The following is a 22435-nucleotide window of genomic DNA, read 5'->3' on the forward strand; positions in this document are numbered from 1 at the left end:
AAAGGATCCCAGGCGGCTGGCTGCTGTACCGGGAAGAGGAAAGCCAGCCCCCGGGGCTCTTCGTGCCTGGCCCGGGGTGGGGCCGACCCCGCTCCCCTCCCTGCTTGGCCACGTCTTTTATATTCCGCTCACGCCCGGGGCCGAGGGGGCTGCGATGGGGTCTCTGCCCCTCTCCCTCCCGAAGGAGCAATAAAACCCCGGCTCCAGCAGCTCTCCCTGCGGCCAGAAGAGCCAAGCCCCAGCAAGCACAGACGCCCGGGCCCCACATCTGCTGCCAGATGTTTGGGGACCGCCAGTGCCAAGAAGTCTCCACGAGGAACGGGAGGGCAGGGAGAGGCTCCTCACCGCAGCAGACGGGGCCTGGCAGCCAGCGGGCTCCCCAGCGCTGCCACTGCCTGCCCGGACTTGGGCATGTCGCTTGAGGTCTCGGCCCTCCGTGAATGCTCCCACGAGGCCAGGCCAGCGCAGCCCCCTCGCCCTGCAGCCTCCCCTCTGTTCCTAGCGCATGCCCCCCGTGCTCAAGCCCTGCCTCTCCCAACAGCTGGAACACCTGCAAGCAGAAGCAGCAGCTGGCCAAAGCCCGGGCGGGGGAGCTGGGGGGCTCCCCCGAGGGTGAGAAACTGCACAGCGACAGCGGCGTCTTCCTGGACACGCACAGCCTGCAGGAGCACCATCAGCTCAGCAAGGGTAAGGGCTTCCCGCCGCGCGGCGCCGGGGCTGGGTCCCCGGGGAGCTCCCTGGGGTCTCGGGGCTTTCAAGGCTCCCAGGGAATGCGGGCTTGGTGGTCTCAGGGTCCCCAGGAAGCATGGGCTTGGCTGTTTCAAAGCCCCCCTCCCAGGAGAACTTGGTAGCGATTACAGGACCTTCTGTAATCGAGAGCAAATAGGAGACCCCCTCGCAACATAACAGCCTCGCTAGGGTTTAGTGAGTGGGGGGCTGGTGCTGCTCCCCCTCGGCTGACCGTCAGGGCCCCAGGCCAGCAGTCGGGCCGGGGGCTGGGATTGCTGCGCCCCGGGGCGGCTTCTGGGGCAGTAGTTCCTCGCGCCCAGGATGAGGCACGGCCACGAGTGGCTACGGGTTGCACCTGGGCTGTTTCCATCGTCAGCCCTCTGCATCCAAGAGGCCCCGGGCTCTCCAAAGAGCCTCGTGCCCAGCTCCGTTCGCTGCGCAGCACCCGTGCGCAGTGCCCTGCCACGAGGCACAGGGCAAACAGGGACGAGGGGCGGTGGGAGAGACGGCGGGCGGGTCCGCTCCCGGCAGCTGTGGAGGCCTTTGCTCTGCACTGCAGACGTGCATCAGCTCTGAGGGCAGAAGCCTGGCGCTGTGACGGAGGCACTTTGGGCGCGGACTAGGCCCGAGTTCAGCAGCGCAGACGCTCCCGTCGTGCACAGCACCAGTTTAGGACGGGAAGTGGAGGTTGCTGCACCCTGCAAGGTGTTCCCAATGCAAACGAGGTGCCTAGCTAGGAGAGCCACATGGGGGTCCCTGCAAAGCACCGTGGAGATAGGATCTCCAATGACTGCCCACAACAAGGGTTCCCGGCTGTGATTCAGTGCAGAAGAATTGCCTTGATGACCTCTGTGCTTCGGCGCTGACTCAGTGGGGATGGGGGAGATGGGCTGAATCACTGTCCCACATCCTCCAGCACCCTCTTTCCTACGCACGGCCCTGACGTAGCCAATGCTGCGCTTAGGCAATGCAAGAAACCCCCAGCACAGCTCATCCTGGGAGCTGCCGGGCACCTGGGTGCAGGGCCAAGCGGCGGGGCAGGCCCCTATTGCTCTTGCCCCTTCACGGCAGCAGCAAAGCACGGGTGCCAGCGCAACCACGTTCACGCCAGCATAGCTTCTTCTTCAGGGCAGCCCGTTGCGGTAGGTGCAGAATAGCCTGTGCACCCTTGAGCAAGTGGCTACCCTGGACTGAAAGTGAGTGCAGATAGTGGGGGACGCAATCAGACAGCGCTACATACCTTTTTCTCCAGTTAAAGAGAAACTGGAAGATGTTCTAATATGCCGGGCGGCTAGCGCTACTTTATTCAGTGCAAGATCAAAGCAAAAACAATCCAACTTTACTGGAACGTGCACTAAGTTCCCAGGTTATATCTCAAATTTTAAAAAAACTAGGCCAAGAAGGGTCAAAAGGTATGGTTTCATCAGTGCTGTCATCATAGTTAAATACACAGCTCGTATTCAGATTCACAAAACAAAAATCTAATCTTCCTGATTAGATCTTGACAGGGCTTCCAACACTTTGGTGTCAGTCACCTGAGTTAATCTCCCACACCTACATTAAAGTTTTTAGGTAGAAGCGAACACAGTCTGCAGGGCTGTGAAATAGGAGAGAGACAATCCGAGGACCTGCAGGGCCACCCTGCTGCTGACAGACAGCAACATCACAAAACAAAGGATAGTTGAACTGTGGAGCATCAAGACCATTAAAAAAGGGAGAGAGGGTTGTTAACACCCATGGAGTGAGGAGAGTTTCGCAGGAATCGGGTAGACATCAATTGACTCCTGCAGGGCTGCCTGAGTAGAAATGCTCCTGCTTCTCTACGGCAGCTGGTTTGAAAGCTTGGGTGCTGCAGGAAGCGAAGGGGGTGCGACTGCTCTCAGTTTTGCTCCTGGCTCTCAGAAGGGTTGTTTTACCCCGGAAGGGAGCGGCTTCCCCAGGTGCAGCACTTACACTGGTGTAACCCTGTCCCGTGTCTGCATCCTGAATAAGGCTGGCGGGCTGAGAGGGGAGTTTTGCCCAGTGCTTTCCTAGCAGCCACGGAGCCCAGCGGTGGCGGCCCTTGCAGCTGCAATGGTGCATACGTGTCCTCCCTGCCTCTGACCATGCCTCTCTCTGCCTGTCCCCCTGCAGTGCCCAAGGCCGAGCCCCGGCTGTACATCAACCTCCCGCCCCACAAGCAGGAGGAGGTGGAACAGCTGCTGGAAAGCCCCAGCCACAGCAAGGACTGGCGCTATCTGGCCAGCCAGCTGGGCTACGAGGACGAGGCCATCGACACCTTCGGCAGGGGCGAAGCCCCGGCTCACACCCTCCTCTCGGACTGGTCTGCCAAGGAAGGGGCCACGCTGGAGGCCCTGTGCGCCGCGCTGGCTGGCATCGAGCGGCCAGACGTGGTGGACAACTTGACCGGCCCGGCAGAGGCGAGCTCGGTGGTGTAATGGCGTCTCGCGAGGGCGGGACTCGCAAGAGGCGTTGGACATGGGAACGAAGGGGGAAGGATGCCAAAGGAACGTTGTTCGTTAATTAAACAAGGGGGGGAAGCCAATTAACAAGCAATGAAGCCAAACTGTGGTAAGAAAACCCCACAGAGCCATAGAGTCTTTGGGACGGACAAGCCCACCCGCCTCGATCCGGCTCCCGTGGGACCCTGCTGCCTCTGCTGGCTGGACCCGGGACCGCGGGTGCCGCAGCGGGGAGATGCCAGGAGCCCGGGGCAGCCCGCTGGCAGGGTCCCGACGGCCCCCCGCGCCACAGACTCACCTTTGCGGAGCAAGAGGCCCCTCCTGGGTTCTCCTGCTGCCTGTGGGTGAGGGTGGCAGGGCACAGGGTGCACCCCGCCGGCCAGGGAGAGATGCTGGCATCTCTGCAGAGAGGGGCAACCGCGTTTCCCTTTGCACCCGATCCCTCCCCATCCCTTATACCACCCCACGGGAGCCCGGGACTCGCAGCCTGCTCCAAGCTTGGCCACCTCCTCCCACTCCTCCCTGCAAGAGGGACCTTTGCCAGGAAGGGGCTGGAGCCAGACCTTAGAACGGCCTGGTCCTGAATTGGCTTTGCCCTTCCCTCGCGTACCTGTGATGTGTGTCCCCATGGGCACCCGCTTCTTCTACTCCTTTGTGTCCGTGGCCAGAAAGAAATTTCCCAGATCCTTTAGGCTGGTGCCCCGAGACTCAGTCTTCAAGGAAGTTGCCGGACGCCCTTTTCAACCTCGCGGTTCTGCGGCTTTGGGAACTGGCCCCAGCGCCTGCTGAGCTGTGCCAAGGGGCAGAGCAGATGCCAGGAGGAATGGGTCCCGCGGGGGTGCCCGCCGCCTTCCCGCTACCCCCAGACGATGCTGCTGGCCACCGCCGGTGTGACGTGGTGCTATGTACAGGACCCTGTGATGCCTTTGTACCTGCGGGACCATGCAGCACCGCAGCCCCTGCCTGCAGGAGCCCCACCCCAGCCTGTGCCCAGACAAGCTGCCTGCCAGGGGCTGGACAGGGCTGTTTCTGAGCAGGGTGGCCCTGCAGCACCCCGAGCCATGGGTCTGTCCCCGCACCCCTGCATCCGGAGCATCTGCCACTGCTACTCCAGCTGGCAAAGGAACAACTCTAGCTCCCCGGGTGGATGGAGGCCCGAACCAGGTCATCAGTCGCTTGTTGGCGCACACGGGCACATCACAGTTGCTGCCCCACTGCAGTCCTTGGGACTGATGGAAAGTGCCTACCTCCTACACCCCCTCTAGGACCCGGAGATGTCCACTCCATGCCCAGCTGTGGGTTACTGCCGATGCTGGACCTCAAGAAGTGCCTCGTTCAGCCCCGTCCTCCGCTGAAATCAGGACGGCATGAGGGAGCCCTGCACCGAAGACTTGTGGACACATCGCCGCATCCATCCTCGCAGGTGTTGGGGGCTGGCGGTGAAGGCCGGGCTCCAGCCCTGCAGGAAGTTCTCCCCAAACCCAAACTTCTGGGAGGACCAAACCCAGCCAGATCAGCGGTGCTCCCATGAGACCCGGGCAGGTGACGCACTCAACATCTGGCCTGTGGCTGGGGCAGATGGCACCTGAGCCATGCTCAGCTGGGAATGGGAACCGGATTGACGACAGCTGCGAATCTCAGTTCCCTGATGCCGCAGCCTGGGATTTTTTTTTCTAGGCTCGAGCAAGTCAGACCTTGGGCAAGCCAAGCTTAGCGCTGCAAGCCTGCATGATGCACCGGCCCGGCCCACTGCTTGCCCACCAAACTGAAGGTCTCCTCAGCTAGGATCAACACGCAGATCTCCTACCGTTCGGGGTGCCATGCGGCACGGAGCAGGGCGTGATGTCTTGAGGGGCACCCTCGCCACACGGGCCCATCCAAGGACAGGCTGGGCGCGATGCAGCAGGAATACACGGGGACCAGAGGGCATGGGTGACTGGTGCAAGCCCCCGTGGCTTGAACCCGTGATGTACTCTTTTCTTTGGTGGGTTTTTTTTCTTTGTTTCTTTTTTTAGGCAAGTCCCTTCCTCCCCGTCTCTGGTCCTGGTGCACGGAGCGTCACTGACCCCTTTCGCTTCCTGGGGGATCGTCCCGTAGTTGGGCAGAAACCTGCCGCCTTTGCTGACATGGGTATAATGGTCACAAGTGCATTAAAAGAGACTTCTGTTGCATTGTCTGTCGTCCAGCAAGTGCTGGGGCCGGGAGGGTCACGGTGGTGGAGGGAGCTGGCGGGGGGTCGGGGCTTATGAGTCTGCTTTGCGGAGAAGCAAAATGGCTGAAGCGGCATTGAAGGAGGGTCCAGGCCGGACGCTCAGCAGAGGCTGCTCATGTGTCCAGCCAGCTGCAGCCCTTGCGGTGACCAACGAGGCCCTGACCCACCATGGATCGGGGACCCACGGGGCCTAAACCCCCAGGGAGTGCTCGGGAGCGCAGCCGGTCTGGAAAGGAGCTGCTGGAGAGCCGTGCCACTTTCCGGTGCAACCTGCGGGCGTGATGCCAGGCCTGCGGGGTGAGTAAGGAGCTTGCGATGCCTGCTGGAGGAAAGTCCCGGCCAAGCGGCACTGAGTCATTGCCACAACCTCCCTGCATCCGCTGCGTCTCCTGTTAGCATCCAGACCTAGAGCCGTGGGGCTGGAAGGGAGCTCCCAGCTAGTCCAACTCCTGGCCGGAGACAGGATCAGCCCTGTCCAAACCCTCCCAGACAAATCCATCATCGAAACTCTTGATAAAACTACCTGATGCAACCTCCCACCTGAACCCGCTGCAGGGAAAGCAGGGGCACTGCAGCAGCCAACATCCCGCTTGTGTAAAAGATGAATACGGCTAGGGGACAGTGGTGTTAGGGCTGTGTGGCTGGGGAGAAGAGTAGTTAATCTTCATGGTCTAGATCGTGTTTGCATTTGCTGCTTGGTTCCCTAAGGATCCCCACCCAAAATTGCAGCCACCTCTGGGGTGGGGCACAGCCCTGACCACACCGTGCAGCAGCAAGGGGCTCGGGTCCTGACCAAGCTCCACGGTGCCAAGTTCCTGCCCGGTACAGTGGGCTCCCCAGGGCCCAGGCTGGGCTACGACCACCGGAGACAGCTGGGAAAGCCCCCCTCTGGGTTGGGAAGGGGCTGGGGAGACCAGGCCCCTGGGTCTAATATGGGCTGGAGCAAGGCATGTCCAGCAGATGCTCCCACCGCAGCCGGCCCCTTCCCAGGCTCTGGCTGGACGCAGGAGCCTCCTGTGGCTCCGGAGGGCCCAGGAAGGCTGAGTCCCTCCAGCTGCTGACTGGGAACAGGAGGGGCTGCAGACATCAGGCACGTCTCTGCAGGCAGGGCCCAGTCCCACGCCGCACTGCTCAGCCCCGGGCTCGTGATACGCATCAGCGCTGCCTTGGGCCCAGCGTACCCTGAACCCCGAGGCATGCAGAGGTGCGGGCTTCAGCTGTCACCGTTTCTCCCTCTGCTGCTGCCCATCAGGGAGCCTGGGCTGTGCCCTCCGTGGGGAGGGATGGGGCAGCTGGGCCCAGACTCAGCTTGGCCCACATGCCAGCCAGAGCGTATCCGTCTAGCCCAAGCCAGGTGAAACGAATTCAGGGAAGGGCCCTAAGTGCTTTGTATGCGTTGGCTCTTGCAGGACTGCAGCCCTGGGAGGTGCTTATGGCCCAGCTCTATCACCTGTTGAGCACCTGAGGCCACTCATCCCTCCTACACTATGTCCTGGGGACCCACTTCTCACCCAAGGGTGGCTATGTGTGGTGACACCACCAAGCATTTGTGTCCATCGTCTCTTAGTGTCACCGGCTGTGTCATTTTTGTGGCACAATGGCCCAAACTTCCTCTGCTTTACCCCCTCCAGCCTGTCTCTGTCTCCAGTGACCGACAGTGCTTTCCTTCTGGACACCCCCATAGCAGAGCGCAGTCACAGCTAGGCCTCGAGCATCCCTGACGGTGCACAGGCCCCTGTGCTTCTCTATCCAACGTGGGCACCAGTTCTTGCTGCTTCCCAGTGTCCCACCCTACTCGCTCCCCTCCTTCTGCAAGTGAAGCCCAGTGAAGACAAGGGGGGGACCACCTTGCCTCTAGATCATGCCCCAGCCTTGCTGCTCAGCCCCTGCCCTCCTCAGAAGTAACTGCATTTGAGTCCAGGTGAAGGATCGCTCCCATTGCCTTCGTCAAGTGCCCATGAGGGAGAAGCCGCCCCAGCCTCCCCTTCCCCCCTGCCTCCCTGCGGCTAGGGCTGGTATTAATTGCGGGCTCCGGTTTCCATGAGCAGCAGATGCACCGCCAGCTGTTCAGCTCCTTCACTTTGATCCCCAGGGCTGGGCCCAGGGGCGCTGTCAGAGCAAGGGCATACAGACACGCAAGGCAGAGGCGGGGACGGGGGCACACAGGCTGGGACCCTGTCTCAAGCGAGACGCATGGAGGCTGAACCCCAAGATGATTCAGCAAGTGGTGCTGGTGCCCAGCCAGACCTCAGATCTGGACCCGGCTCTGCCACTGACCTGCTGGATCACCCCAGTCAAGTCCCCTCATCCCACTCTAGCTGGGTGGGAGCAGGGAACATGCCTCTCTCTGCATCTACACGGTTTGTCATGTTGCCGAGGTCCCCAGCTGGGACTTCAGAGCACCTCCAGCTTTGTCCAAAGCCATGGCCCCAAGCCCTGAGCTGCCCTGGGCACTGGGCCTTTGCAAAAGGAATGGAGGATGCTTCTGTGCCTGGGCACGTTGAAGCCATCTCCACTGCCTGGTGGAGGGCTCAACCAGTGCTGTCAGAGGGCACGAAGCCACTGGCAGGCCCCTGGTCCAGGTGGGAGAACGCAGCCCCCTCTCCTGTCCCCTGAAGCGAAGCATCAGCAGTAGAAAAATGCATGCACCAAGCAGTGCTAGCACAGGGGCTCTGCCTGGGACAGGGCCCAGGGAGGCCAACAGAGGGGGGTGTCAACAAGGTAGGGGTGCGAGCAGCCCTGCGCTGGGACAAGCAGAGCCGCAGGCAGCTGGGCTGCTGCACACACCTGAGCCCCCTGCTCTCGCATGAACAGTTGCTGCATGCATAATCCTCCCACCCCTTTCCCCAGGAGGACACTACCACTACCCCCGGCTTACAGAAGTGCAGGGGAAACTGAGGCACACACCAAGGGGAAGCGATTTGCCCAGGGGTCACCCAGGAAGTCAGTGGCAGAGCCGGGGAGCGATCGAATCCCTGCCCAGGGCCCAGCCAGGTACACGGAGACACCCCAAACCCTTTGCTTTCCTTCTGGGACCAGTCTATGGCAGGTGACACCCCCGGCTCGGGCACCACGGCCTCAGGGACAGGTCAAGGGTTGCCGGCTGGGTCATGGGAAACCAGAGGTCTCCAAGGAAGGGTTTGTCCTACAGCCCCTGATCCAGGCACACCAGGGTTTGAGAGCAGAGACCACGGGGCCACGGGGACAGGCTGCCCACGGGAGCCCGGCCGAAGGTAGACATGGGCACCATGCAGCTCCGCAGCACCACCTCGTGGCCAAGGCTGGCTCCAGGCTGCCCATCCCATGGCTGAACCCATCAAGAGCTGACCCGTTGTCCCTCGGTTCAGCAAAACACTAAAAAGCATTTGCTGGACTCGAAAGCTGTGTGCACGTGCTGCAAGGTAAGGCCTGGATGCTGCAGCTGGTTGCAATGCATGGAGAGGCCCTGCCTGCACTGGCCATGCTTCTGGGATGGAGAAAGCCCAAGTCTCTGGGCAGGGCTGGGAGCAGGCTCAAGACTTACTCACTGGCACCAAGCTGGCTCAGCCCAAGGCAGAACTAACCCCTGCTGCTGGCCCTTCCTGGGGCTCTCCAAAGTGCCCTTTGATGTTTCCAGTTAGGGGCCTGCCAATGCCACTCTCCATCATGAGGCACCTCGACGACTATGGATCCATAAGCATACGGGATGCACTCTTCTTTGCAGGGCTGGCTCTCCTCTGAGGCTCGAGTCAGACTGAGGACCACTGTCCAAGGAGTGGAGGACGGCCCTAGTGATGAACCCCTGTGCTCCGAGGCACCGTGCATGACATGGAGAAAGCGCACTCCCATTTCAGTGCCACTATTGCCAACTGTTTCTCAACCTGGCCCCAAGCCTGCAGGCTCTCCTGGATGGCTAGACACTTATCACCTCAAGCATCCCCAGGGATGGGGGGTTTGGTGTGGGCAGGGCCACACCACAACCAGCCTGAGCCGCAAACCCTTCCCCACTTCTGCACGAGCAGCACCCACTGCTTCGTCCGTGCCTGTCCTCCCTCCAGCTCTCCACGGCCGTGACACCAGATGGGGTCAGGTATAATCTATGATGATCACTCACCCAGGTGGCACCAGACACTCTTGAAAGGCATCGCTCCCCCCAGCGATAGACCCTGGGTTTCATCCCTGGCACTGCCACTGCCCAGCTGTGTGATCATGGGTGGGTGACTTGAAGACGCCTCGTATGCCTGGCTTCCTATATAGTCGGAGACCCAAGGAAGGATGTCTTGTATTTGAAAGCTTGTTTAACTTTATCCCGGCTGCACAGTTGGTCCAGATATCACCCTAAGAAAAGAAAAGATATCACCCTCATATTCCTCACTCATCTGGTCCATCTGGTGCCTCTAGGACAGGACCCAACTGTCCCTCCTCAGCAGAAGTGGCCTCAGGCACGGACAGCAACACGGGCTACCAAGAGAAGGAGGAATTACCCCATTGGGGTCTGCGCCGGTGCCCCTTAGCCTGCACGCCACTTGGTTTCGAGCAGAAATGCCGTGCAAACTTGTAGCTTTCCCCTTGCCCTTGGGCTACACAACCGAGAGCGGAGGTACGTTCTTTCATTTCGTTTTTATTTTTTTAAATTTTTTCTTTTTTTTCCATTTTTTTACATAAAAAGTTCAGTAAAAATTGGATAAAGTAAAATGATTTAAGCAGTAAAATCAATCTTATCAACATAGCATGAGGCCTGCCAGAAATCCAGAGGCAGCCTGCTCCTGATTATTTACATGATAACAGATTAAACCTTGCAGGAGAACAAAAAATAAAATAAAATAAAACAAAACAAAACAACCCCCCCACCCTCCAAGGAAATGAAACAAAACAAAAAGCCCAAACAAACTATCCTTACAAAGTGTTCCCGTGATATCAGCACGTGTGGGGCTAAAAGCAACAAAAACAAAAAAATATTATCAATATATTCACATATACGTTAAAATATAATACAGATCTTGGTGACACAAGATGGGCGCACGGGTCATCGCGCCAGACAGCACCGCCATGTTTGAGACCTGGGTTCGCCTGAAAAGAAGGAGCGGGGGAGTGTGGAGGGAGCTGCAGAACGTGCTCCTGTTCCACAATCTGTGTCGCTTCCCTTGCCCTCCCCTCCACCGCGTAGGACTGCTTCATTTAATACAGAAATCGGGTCCAAACCGTGAGTCCCGCTCAGAGCTGATGGCCTTTCGGGGCCAGTGGCGGGACTTGCTTCTCCTCCGGTCCAAAAGAGGATGGTCGTGTCTCGCTCCAGGTTCGTGGTGGTTACTCCAAGTCCGTGTCCTCCTTGGGTTTGTAAACGGCCCCAAATTTCTGCATGTATTTCTTGATGTACTCCTTCGTTTTGTGCTTCACGTTCTCATTGCACTCCAGGTCCTCAGGGTTCTTGCAGTATTTCAGCTCCTTGTTCATGACGCCGTGAGTCAGCTGGGAAGGGGGGAGAGAGGCAAAAAGAAAAGGGTGCAGAGGTCACCGATACTGGAAGTCGCAGCGCTACGGCACAGGTTTATGAAGTAGAAGAATTGAATATGGAGGGGGACAAGAAGGGAGAGGGGGCTTGTTTGGGGTTGGTGGCAAGATTGGTTTTGTTTTTTAGACAAAGCACAGGTAAACGTTCAGAAATTTCCCTACCACATAAGCAACTGAGCTGCCCCTTCAGCAATGCTGCATCTATTCGCCCTCTCTGATCACAAAAGCAAAGAAAAAAAATCCAGAGACACTAAAAGGCTGTGAGACCAAGAAAGGCTAGAAAGAAAATCTCTTCTCCCAGGATGATGGTGCTGCTTGAAGCAGGGGGTTGGATTAGATGTGACCTCCTGACGTCCCTTCCAACCCTCATTTTCTAGGATTTTATGAATGAACTGGTGGGACTCACTGCCACTCAACACAAATGAGAGCAAGAGGATTCAAAAGGTTCGGCGAGCAAAAGGAACAAAAATAACTTGCACTGTTCTAGGGCACAAGCCAATGCCTCAAGGAAGGGCAGGGCAACACTTCTTCTATGGGAGGCCTGGCCTATAATGGGGATTTCTTATTAATTCCTTTAAAACTGTTACTATGAGGGATGCATCAGACAGATAGAGCCCAGATGGTTCAGGATCAACATCTCTGCCAGGGGGTATTAGCTGACCCTCAAGTTCCCTTCCCACCAGCTAATGTGGGTGGTCACAGTGCACCAGGGACCTGCCAGCAGCAGGGAGTGCCTCGGGGAGGTGCTCTGAAGACATTCCTCCACCTGGGCTCCCCACCTTCCTGTGGACTGGATCCGGGTGTGGGTATGATCCAGACCCAATGATCAAAGAGGGCTCCTGCCTGGAGCAAGCCAAGGCTCAAGAGGTGTTTGAAAGGCAGGTGAGAACATGCTAGGAAGAGCACGTGCTACCGCAGGTGCTCAGCGTCCAACCAGTTTGGGGGGCAACAACTGCTCAGTCCACCTGAGGACTGCGGAGGCATGCAGGGCTGTGGGGCTCTGCTGCTGCACTCGGCCCCACCTCCCACCTCTGGGGCCAAGCAAACTGAGAAAAGAGCTAAGGATCTGCATTGCTTAAAGATCCTTCAAAAAGAAGCGGCCCTGCCTCTGTGAAGCATGACGGGGCTCAGCAGCAAATCGAGGCAGGCTTTCTCTGGAGTCGCGGTGGGTAAAGCCGTGGCAGAAACACGGCCTTACCTTGCGTGCTAAGTGTTTGAAGTCTTCCGTTGTGGTGATCCTGCCCACTTTGCAGTCCGGCTTGCGGTAGGGGTTCAAGCACTGCACGATGAACTGGGACATCTGCAGAGGAGGAAAGGAGAGAGACTTTGTGCTGTCGTACTTTTGGCCCAGACAGCTCTCTGCCTGGAAACCGTTACAGGGAAGCAGGGAAAAGCCCCACGCTACGTTTTGCTCGCCTCACAGACACTTAGGCTTCTGCTCCAGGTGACTGCGGAGAGAACGGACAGGCTGTGTTGAACGCAATTAAAACTTTCGGTGTCCGTGACCGCTCACACCCCATCACAGGCCAAGAATAGGCCATGTTTCAGCGTGTGGGGCTGCTGCCCCTTGCACTGCACATTTGGGACAGCTGCTTGCTTTGCCAGCACAGGACCAGAGAGCAAGCGGAGTAAAAGGCCTGAGCCGCAGCTGCTTGTCCTGAAGACTGAGGCTCTGTGCTGGCAGCAACAGCTTCTGTATGGATCAGCAGAAAGGGGGACCTTTATAACACCCACCTGTGGGTTGCATTCTCCTGGGGGGCAATCATTAAAGGTTTAACACATGAACTTTACTGCTGGGTGTCAGTCTCAAAATGATTGATGCGAGCTCAGCTCCTGGTATAGACTAGCCTTTTGCAACGCTGCGCTCTGCCCATCACTCCGACCACCCCCAGCACCCATGCTCTTAGACAGCCTGCCTTGCTGCCCGTACCTCTTTCCTGAACACTTCCTTGCTTTTCTTAGCAAGCTCGCTCGACGTGTCGGCCTCTGCTGTTTTTGGCTTCTTGGAAGACTGAAAAAAGAGAGGAGGAAGGGGTTTGAAAGGGTCTGCACCATCAGCTTCTGATCTATCCGAACCAATCCAAGCCAGACCTGTTGCTGGCACACCATGAGACTGCTCCCTGTTCCCACCACTGATATGACATGGGGCTGGCCCGGGATCAGCTGCCTTCTCTTCCAAATGCTCTTGTGGAGGTATGCATTTGGATAAGGAAGAGTACCGAGAACAGAAGCTGTTCATGTATCTGCTACGTGACCAGGGCCTCTGGCCTGTTCCGAACTGGGATCCAGTGTTTCTGCAGTAAATTAAGGCTCCAGGGGCTCATCTACCAGCCCATACCTCAGCCCTGCGTGCACTCCATGCCTCTGTGAATCACTTTGTGCTCTGGCTGCTCCTCTCTAAGTGCCTGTCTTTGCATGGAAGCTGTCCAGCACAGCTGTGGCAGGACAGTTACTTTGTTATAGCTCTGCAGGGAGAGCTGGAGGGGGTTTCCCTGCCCCACTTGGAGTGCACCAACATGCCCGTCCTTGCCCTACATGGCCCAAAACTTCCTTCCGCCGCTCACTTTCCAGCACTGCTCTCAGCTCTGCTGCCAGCTGCTCTCAATTACACCCAATTAAGCTAGAGATAAAGCAAGAACATAATAAGCTGGGGGAGTTTTGTGCAAACCCTTCTGAAAAAGGCAGGTCCCCCTACAGATGTTTTCCTTCTTTCTTCCACATCGCATTATCTTATGGCCTCAGCGATAGATACATAGATAGATCCATAGATAGATAGATTTTGCCTACCCCTACCCTACTCTCATCCTCCCCTATCCCTGTCGTCTTTACATAAATTCAGATACATCCTCCTCCTCCCCCCCGCTACAGGGAGTGCTGAGGACACCCCTGCTTGCAAGGCTGATGCTTAGTGCCATGGCAGCAGTTACAGAGAAAACCTTGCTCGGTCCCTGCAAGCCTGGGCCACAGCAGACTCAGCTGCCACATGGAGGTGGAAATGATCTAAATACAGACTTTGTGGGGACCAGGCATGCTCAATGCAACAAGAAAACTGGAGAATTCAGCTGCCACAGGAAAAGTGCTAAGGTCTGTGTGAAGCTTGAGACTCTTAAGCCCAAATTTGGACCGGAGATCCTCCTGGCGATGACAAAGCTGCCACTGATGCAACTGAACAAGGTGCAATCCTAGAAAACTCCTACTCCAAGGCACGTTGCACTGAAGCTGCTCAACAAAATGATTGAGCGATGTTTTGGATGTGGGCAGAGAACACTATTCCTCTGCTATCCTTTTTTGAAATCATAGAAAATGAGGGTGGAAGGGAGATCAGGAGGTCACATCTAGTCCAACCCCCTGCTCCAAGCAGGACCAGCCCCAACTACATCATCCCAGCCAAGGCTTTGTCAACCTGGGTCTAAACACCTCCAAGGATGGAGAGTCCACAACCTCTCTGGGTAACCTGTTCCAGTGCTTCACCACCCTCCTCATGAGAGTTTTTCCTAATATCCAACCTCAACTTCCCTTGCTGCAACCTGAGCCCATTGCTCCTTCTGTCATCTGCCCCCACTGAGACCAGCCCAGCTCCATCCTCTTTGAACCCCTGCGTGGAGTTGAAGGCTGCTATCAAATCCCCCTCGGTCTTCTGCAGACTAAACAAGCCCAGTTCTCTCAGCCTCCTCACCAGTCCTGTCCTCCAGCCCCACAGCCACTTTCATTGCCCTCCACTCAACTCTCCAGTGTGTCCACATCCTTTCTGCAGTGGGGGCCCACAGCTGGACACAGGACTCCAGATGTGGCCTCCCCAGTGCTGAATAGAGGGGAAGAATCACTGCCCTCCATCTGCTGACAACGCCTCTGCCAATGCAGCCCAGGATGCTGTTAGCCTTGGCAACAAGGGCACACTGCTGGCTCCTGTTCAGCTTATCGTCCACTGAAATGATGGCACCATTTTAAATCAAACCAACTGACACTCAAAAAAAACCCACCCCCAAACCCTCTCCAACCTAAGGCAGACCACCTGGATCGGGAAAAACCTCAACCCAGAGATGAAATCTGGCAAAGATATAAGCGAGGCTTGAACAGGAAGTGTTAGACAACCCAAACTATAGACAGTGCTACCATTCTTCTTGTAATAAAGGGCAGAGCCATTCTACCACTAATGGACGGCATCATTTTGGTTCCCAAGTCAATGCCCACTTTTAATGGTTTCAAATGGTCTACATTTCCAAGACAGAGCGTGCATGCAGGCATACACACAAGTTAATGCCTCACAGTGCACCTTGGGTGCTATCAGACCACCATGTTTTGTGCTACTTGGCAGTTTCCTCCAGCACAAGGACACAGAGTCATGGCAAGACCCATAGGAAACCCAAGCCTGGACCCAAGAGCCTTGCAGGTCTCCATGTTATACACTCCAATGCAAACACAACTCTGAGACTCTTCCCCCGGCCTGGCGGACAGATCATGTTTAAGTAGCACGACGCATTTTTCTGCTGTGTTGGTGCAACATGCCACACACATTATGCTCTTAAGAACATACGCGTGTGTCACTCAGATCCCCTGCAAGCTCCTGTGACGGGTCAGCATGCTGGATTGGAGCGCTCTGCTCTACTGGATTGGAGAAAGAAACACAAGTGACTTGAGAGAAAGACCTCCTGCCTCCACAAGAAGTTTCCACAGGCAAGAGGGGGGGAAAAAAAAGAAAAGAAAAAGAAAAGCTAACCCAAAATCGTGGGTCTGGCTACCTGCACACAATTGGTTAATTGTGGGCGACGGAGAGGCTGGCTGGCTTTCTGTGCTTCACTTTATTAGTGCTGAAGTCTGTTTTGCTAGAGGGCAAGAGAAGGAAATTGGAGAATCTCTAACCCTCCCACCCCCCGTTTTATTTCATGCGTGTTACAGCACAATTACCAACGCGAGGGATTTTATAACTTTCCCTCAACCTTCCGCAATGCAGCTGCCTCTGTGTCTGGCAAGGAAAACCCTCGGTTGTCTCCAAGAAACATCTGCCCTGGGTACTGACTACCTACCCCCACCGCTCTGCTGCTCTCTTTTTTGGGCAAGGCTAGCAAGCTGCTGAGGCTGTGATCACCCAGTGTCACAGAGCATTATCTCCCCCCATCCCCTCCCAGTTTGGGCTGCTGGGCTGGTTTGTTCCAACAAAGGCCTGCTGCAGGCTGAAGGCAGTGGGAGCGCTTGCTGCATGAGCCTGGAGCTGCAAAACCCACTGTGCCAAACCCCGCACGTCACATTGAACTAACCTGCTCTACCTTCTCAAATAAGCGGCGCCTCTGGGCACAAGTCTGGCAGGAGACGGGATAAGTTGATGGCACCCAAAGGTGCACCAGGAAGCTGCAGAAGGACCTGGCCTCCACCCTGAGGTATAGAGGTGCTCAACGCAACCAAGCAGGGATGGGGGAAACTATGCAGGGGAGATCACAGGGTTATTTGAGCTGGTTGTGGAGGTTCAGGGGATGGGATATTTTTTGGTTTCAAGCTAGTAGCATGGGAACTGCAGACAGTTACCTAGAGGCTTTTCACCCCTTTTGAACCCAAAGAGAGAGACAGGCAAGCCAAATCTGCAAGTCGCTTCCTCCCAGTGGTCTTGGTTGTGGGAACAGCACAGAATAATGCCATGAGCACAGAAGGTGAAGGAGAACATAAAACCCAGTGGAGACAATGCCGGGCACGCAGCTACAGCGCCCTTCTCTATGCCCCTAATTCAGGGCAACCCCTCTACACACCACTGCTCGTATGCCCCCACTGCTAAGGAGGGCGATAACCATCCCAGCAGCTCTGCACACCCTTACGCTGCAGCCTGGCTTTGCCTTGTGTGAAGGGCAGTGACTGCCCCGATGCCAACCCAATGGCATAACTAGGGGTAAGCGAGGGCAGAGCTTGAACTCGGGGCTCTCAAAGCTGCCTGGGCTGGGAGCATCTCACGCTTACACGGTCACGCCCAAAGCGCTGGGTATCAGGCAGAAAACAGGACGGGCTTTACGCTGCATGGCGGCACTCAGAGAAGAGCCGGTGGCTCACAAGCAAGGAAAACCAACTGAAGCAGCATGGACTGAACGGTTGCACAAAGAGCTTTTTGACTCCCCCTGCTCCCCTTGCCCCCATGCTCTGCTGTGCAAAGGGACATCAGCTCTTAAAGAAGTGAAATAATTGCAAATGGCCCGGGCTCTGACCCACCAGGCTGCCACACGGAAATGTCACTTTTCAGTGCAGCGCAAACGGGGAAGGCACCCAGCCAGGTGATGCTGCCCTTCAGACCCACGCTAGGAGAGATGCTGTAAGTCTGGCAGGCAGGACCGTTCTTGCATCCTTTGCAAGTCTTGCAATTCACTTTCCATCAGGGGCTCTCGACTTCTTTAGACCCCGGGTCTCCCTCAGAAAATGCTTTCACTTTTATTTTTTTGTTTGTTTTTTTGACTACGGAAAAATACTGGAGCAATTCTGCTGCTGCAAAGATCTTGGAAAGACCGCAACAGGGCAGGACGGCTTTCACGCCTGGAATTTGTATGCAAAATCTCTGGGGTTTTGCGAATCATGTGCAGGTGTCTGCACATCTAACAGCGCTGATACTTCTCGATACCCTTCAAATGATCCCGGGGTGTTGTGGCGCCGTGGCTGAGAATCATGGACCTTGATGCCAAAGAGAAGCGAATACGCAAACTCATGCCACGTCTTTAAGGCAGGGAGCTGGATTCTAGCTTGCTCTGCGGTCCGTCTGATCCAAGCGTGACTTACTCCTCACCAACCCCAGAGATTTCATAGCAGCACTGCCATTTACTAGTAGAAAGATACTTTTCTCAAAGGGCCTCTGTTAAAGGCTGTTCATCTTCTATTCGAAGTGGACACCATCTTAACCAGGTCACCACTCAAGAGCATCCGTGACTCTCCAATGAAGTTCATTAAGTATCTCGTAAAGTTTATACAATATTTTAACGAGAAATATCCTGGCTTTGAGGCAGACACCAACACTCGGATGACTGTGCTTCTCTTCACTTTCAAAGCATGAATCTCTCTGATTAACATTTAAAAGACAGAAGCAAATCACTGGATATGTTCCACATCACCCGCAAAACAGCTAAAAGTTAGCAAGTCCCAAACAGGGTGCCAGGGCATCCTGCATACCGAGGGACCCTTTTACAGGGAGTGGTGGGGTGCTATGCAATTTTAGTGTTGTTAGGTGTGCAAACTAGATGTGTGCAAACAAGATAAACCCAAAGATTTCATATAGGAATTCAGTGTCAAAATGTTCTACCCTTTCGTGGTCTTTGCAACAGAAGAACTGCTCTTTTTTTTTTAAAGCTACAAAAAAGTACTAGACCAAAGCTCAGAGCTGGAGTTTTCCAAAAGGGCCTGGAGTCTAAAAAAGGTTGAGAAGCACTGGTTTAGGCAATATGTAACAGAGGTTACATACAGTAGGCTCCTATCTGTATTACACTCGGTTATCATTAGACTTTGATTTGCTGTAGAAAGTCCCAAGAGTTGTTGTGAATCAATCCCTTACCAGAAAGTACCTCATTTTTTAGGCCCATTAGGGCTTGCTGGCTTAATGGAAGCAGAAAAGTAAAAGGAGACCAGAACAGCCACCATCCTGGAGGAACGTTAAAGACAGGCTCCTGCTCCAATGAGAGGGAGAGGTGTAGAACTGCGCATGCCGAACCACCACCGTGACGGCCTGCGTGCTCTCGGCAGTTTCCACGAGTGCTGTGCTGTCAGACGGAGACAAAGGATCAGTCTCTCTCCAGCTCCTGGCTGATGCACCCTGCTGTGCTAGCAATGCACTGCAATATTAAATATCCTCTCCCCATGAGGCTGCTCCTGCCAATCCTGCTCTTCGCCTGAGCCTCGAACAGCGCAGGCCTGTGCTGACGGTGTGAATTAGCTGCTCCCCTGGCAAAGGGAGCGTTTTTCTGAATGCAAGCAGGTTGTTTGAAATGAGAGAGAGAAGCTTTCCATTCTGGCAAGGGCCACTGCATCAAATTTGGAGAAAAAGGCAGGTCACAGCACACCAAAATTTATTGCCATGTTATGCAGCCACCAGGCTGTGGAGGCATTTTGACAACACAAATTAGATAGCTGACAAGGGGAGATGAACTCGGGGAGCAACGTGCCGAACAAAAGCCACAGCCCACAACTTCCACCCTCACTCTTTGCTGCAGCAAAGAGGGAACCAACCCTCGGAAGCCGGGGACGTGCTGAGAGCTCAAGAGATTCACAAGCACATTATAGGAAGAGTCGGTCCCAGCCAAGAACGATGCAACCTTTTTGAACTGCTGATGCTGAGGGTATTTCAGGCTGGATGACCCTGCCTTCAAGGCACAAGGGCTCATTCGGTCCCCACTGGACCAAGGTGGGATGCTGGCCAGCATTAGGGAGCCTACAGGGAATCTGAATACAACGTTTTGGAGGGAGTATAGCACCGCCATGGCATGTTTTAACACAACGTTTGCAGAAGGATGGAAAAATTCCTAGTAAATAAGGTCCACCCTCTGGCTGTTTCTTTTTAAATACAGGTGAGGTGTTAAAGCCACAAACCAAGTTGGCAAGGTCCTTGTCACCACCATAGACTAGAAGGGGAGTTCATACAACAGTTTGAGATGAAAACCAACATTTTAAAGCACTGCTTCACAGTCATCCTTCTGGAAAATCTGGCGTGAGCTAATGAAGTGCAAGGTGGCAGGCTACATTTGGCACTTGTCTGGAGGTCTCAAGCCACGAGGATGAGCAGTCATCTGGTTTTACAAACAAGCAGACAAAGGTACAGAGAGGAAAAGTGAATTGCCAGAGGTCCCCCAGCCAGTTAGAGGCAAAACCAGGAAAAGAATCCCATTCCCTGCTTCACAAATCTACTACAAAGCGAAGAGCATTTCCATCCTCATTATTATAATTATTATTTTAAAAATCAAAGCAATTGCACATTTTCCTCACCCCAAAGGCTGAGTGCAATGGACATTGTGCAATGGACCTTATTTGCTATACTTAAGAAAAGAAGGTGTTCGCAAGAGCAGGAAGCTGGCGTTTCGACATGGGAAGCCTGACTGAAGAGTCACGTAGTAAAACAAAAGCAGGGTTTAAGTAAAACATTTCATATAGACGTTTTATTGTCAAGAGCTTCCTTCAATGAAGTGAATTAAAGTTTGTATTTCTATTGGCTGGCTGGACATCAAAGCTCATTTATTTCCCTCCTCTGTGCTACCTAGGATCAAAGGGTTAATAATGGGGAACAGATGACTTAATTTTGACCCGGCACACTGCACAAAAGGTAAGCGAGACCATATCTATAGAATCCAAAAATTAGAATATAATAAGATTTTACAGCGAGGTCTTTGTACGCATGGAAAAACCTTCTGCGCTGAAGTGCCCGAAAAGGAGCAAGTTCAGGCAAAAGGTTACATAGCTGCCAAGAGACAAGTCTGAAGTGCAAATTGTTCCCTACCTCAGTGGTAGAGAAGGATTCAAGCCAACTCTCCCAGTGTGGAATACAGCCTCTTTTCCTCTATTGTTTTAGTGACTTAACACTCGCCTCAAGTTCGAACTTTTGCACCCAGGGACTTTTTTGATGGGAGATTTTATGAACTGAGACTTAACAGATGAAAGCTAACTCTGGTGTCTGCAATCCCAAGCCAAGGTCGGTTGCAAGCCTTCCAGCTCTGGCCCAGATTCTCAAATGCAGAGATCCAGATGTCATCTGGTCTGTGCTGTAACTGAATTATGGGGAAAATGCAAGAAAAATGACCACTGAAAGAACTAAGCCAAAGTACAACAGCAGGGCTCTGCACACAGGGGTACAGGAGATGCTGCTACAGCTGAAAACAATAATGGAAATGCTCCCTGGGCTGTGTTTTTAGGGCCATGAGCAGGGCCAAATAATGCTCTTACTCACGTGTGAGAAGCTGGAGTAGCTATACTGCAGTCAAACAGGAGTGAATGAGAGGGGGAGAGAGAGAGAGGGGGGTCTTTGGTCTTGTATTAGACATGGTGAACATTTCCAACTCTGACTGTGGTGTGACTATAACTCAAAGACAAGGCATCACAATATTTAGTGTATATTAGACACCAGGTAAAGAGCAAACCTCTCTGAGTGCCAAGAAACAATTAAAAGAGAACAACTGGAGGGAAAAAGGTCTTGAAACTTGTTTGAAGCCAGGCTCTCTCATTAAACCCATTACACAACCAGGGAGGAATAAATACATTACTGAGTGCAGATCAGTAGGGTGTGTTACACTCTGATGTCTCCATTCAGACCAGTGACCCAACCAGTGCCCCTCCATGTCCTGCTAGCAATTCACAGGAAAACTAAAGGAGCAGCGAGTCGCTTCCTTAACAAAGCTCATTGCAAAGGATCTTGTTGGCAGAGGAAAACTGAAGAGCCCTGCATAAATGTAAGGTTTGTTAGCAGTGAAACGTGGGTGATAACAGATGGGCTGCATACCATGGGGGCCTGGAGACTATGATGATTGGCTCTACCAATGTACATTATCCTACTAGCTACAGATATGCATGTCTTAGGGCAGTCCATTCACACATGCATGTTAAACCTGTACAGTTCACAGAGGATCCATTTTCCTACCCATGAGAAATATTTACTCAGACCCGGCACGTGGGCTAGTTGGCTGGTTCAAGCCCGACTCTCCCTGGTAAGAGTATATTTAGTCACTGTGCCAGCTGTATCAATCCCCCTGACACCTTGCTGTCACCTGCTAGCAGCCTGCTGGAAAGAGCAGGCTTGGAAAAGCCCAGACCCACACAGGCTCAAAGATCAGAAGCATGCAGCGCCTCCACAAAGCCTGCAGCAAGTGTGCCCAGGAAGGCATGCCTCGTGCAGATGCCTTTGTCAAGGGCTGCGGGAAAACTTTTGGCACCTAACACTGAAGTCTTGCTAGGGCTTTTCATTCATGAGTCTCCTGCTTTAGAAGGGAGGGCAGGCATCACTTTTACCCGATTGTACAGATAGGAAAATGTTGACAACAGTGAAAGGGTTAACAGTCCCCGTGGCTTTGGCTTCCTCAGCCACGACCGGCACATCACGAGGAGAGACATGCTGGGATGGGATGGGCTCCACCTTTCCCCTAAAGGTAAGCATGTGTTCTCTTCCAGGTTGGCGGACCTCCTCCGGCGGGCTTTAAACTAGGCTCATCAGGGGAAGGGGAAGATGAGGGCAGAGGAAACATCAGACTGCCAGACCAAACAGCACCCACAACTACAGCCCAGCCCAGACCGACGAGCGAAGCGAACAAACAGGTAAGAGAGAGGGGCCAGCGTAACGCTGGGACTAGGGGATCAGTACACACACCCACAGGAGGCCTCAAATGCCTCTACACAAACGCTCGTAGTATGGGTAACAAGCAGGAGGAACTCACCCTCCTGCTGGCTGACACCAGCCCTGACACAGTGGGGATCATGGAAACGTGGTGGGACGCAACGCACGACTGGGCGGTGAATGTCAAGGGCTATAGGCTGTACAGGAGGGACAGGACAGGAAAGAGAGGTGGGGGCGTGGCGCTCTACATTAAGGAGGAATACACATCCTCGT

General features: G+C 54.6%; 2 protein-coding genes across 2 annotated transcripts in view; one reads left to right on the forward strand and one right to left on the reverse strand.

The window, feature by feature from the left end:
* LOC109306438 (tumor necrosis factor receptor superfamily member 16-like) overlaps window positions 1–5362 on the forward strand; it is a 13633-nt gene extending 8271 nt beyond the window's left edge. Inside the window, 2 exon segments of the mRNA XM_019529798.1 lie at window positions 542–687; window positions 2863–5362. Of these exon segments, the coding sequence (XP_019385343.1) occupies window positions 542–687; window positions 2863–3167 (451 nt within the window). The 3' untranslated portion in view covers window positions 3168–5362.
* A 4624-nt stretch (window positions 5363–9986) lies between these two features.
* SETD2 (SET domain containing 2) overlaps window positions 9987–22435 on the reverse strand; it is a 126982-nt gene continuing 114533 nt past the window's right edge. The window contains exons 19-21 of the mRNA XM_019529809.1: window positions 12824–12904; window positions 12092–12193; window positions 9987–10851 (exon numbers count right to left, since the gene is read on the reverse strand). Of these exons, the coding sequence (XP_019385354.1) occupies window positions 10690–10851; window positions 12092–12193; window positions 12824–12904 (345 nt within the window). The 3' untranslated portion in view covers window positions 9987–10689. The remainder of the gene's footprint in view (window positions 10852–12091; window positions 12194–12823; window positions 12905–22435) is intronic.

This window comes from Crocodylus porosus, unplaced genomic scaffold, assembly GCF_001723895.1.
Source record: "Crocodylus porosus isolate Cpor-Errol unplaced genomic scaffold, CroPor_comp1, whole genome shotgun sequence".
NCBI lineage: Eukaryota > Metazoa > Chordata > Crocodylia > Crocodylidae > Crocodylus > Crocodylus porosus.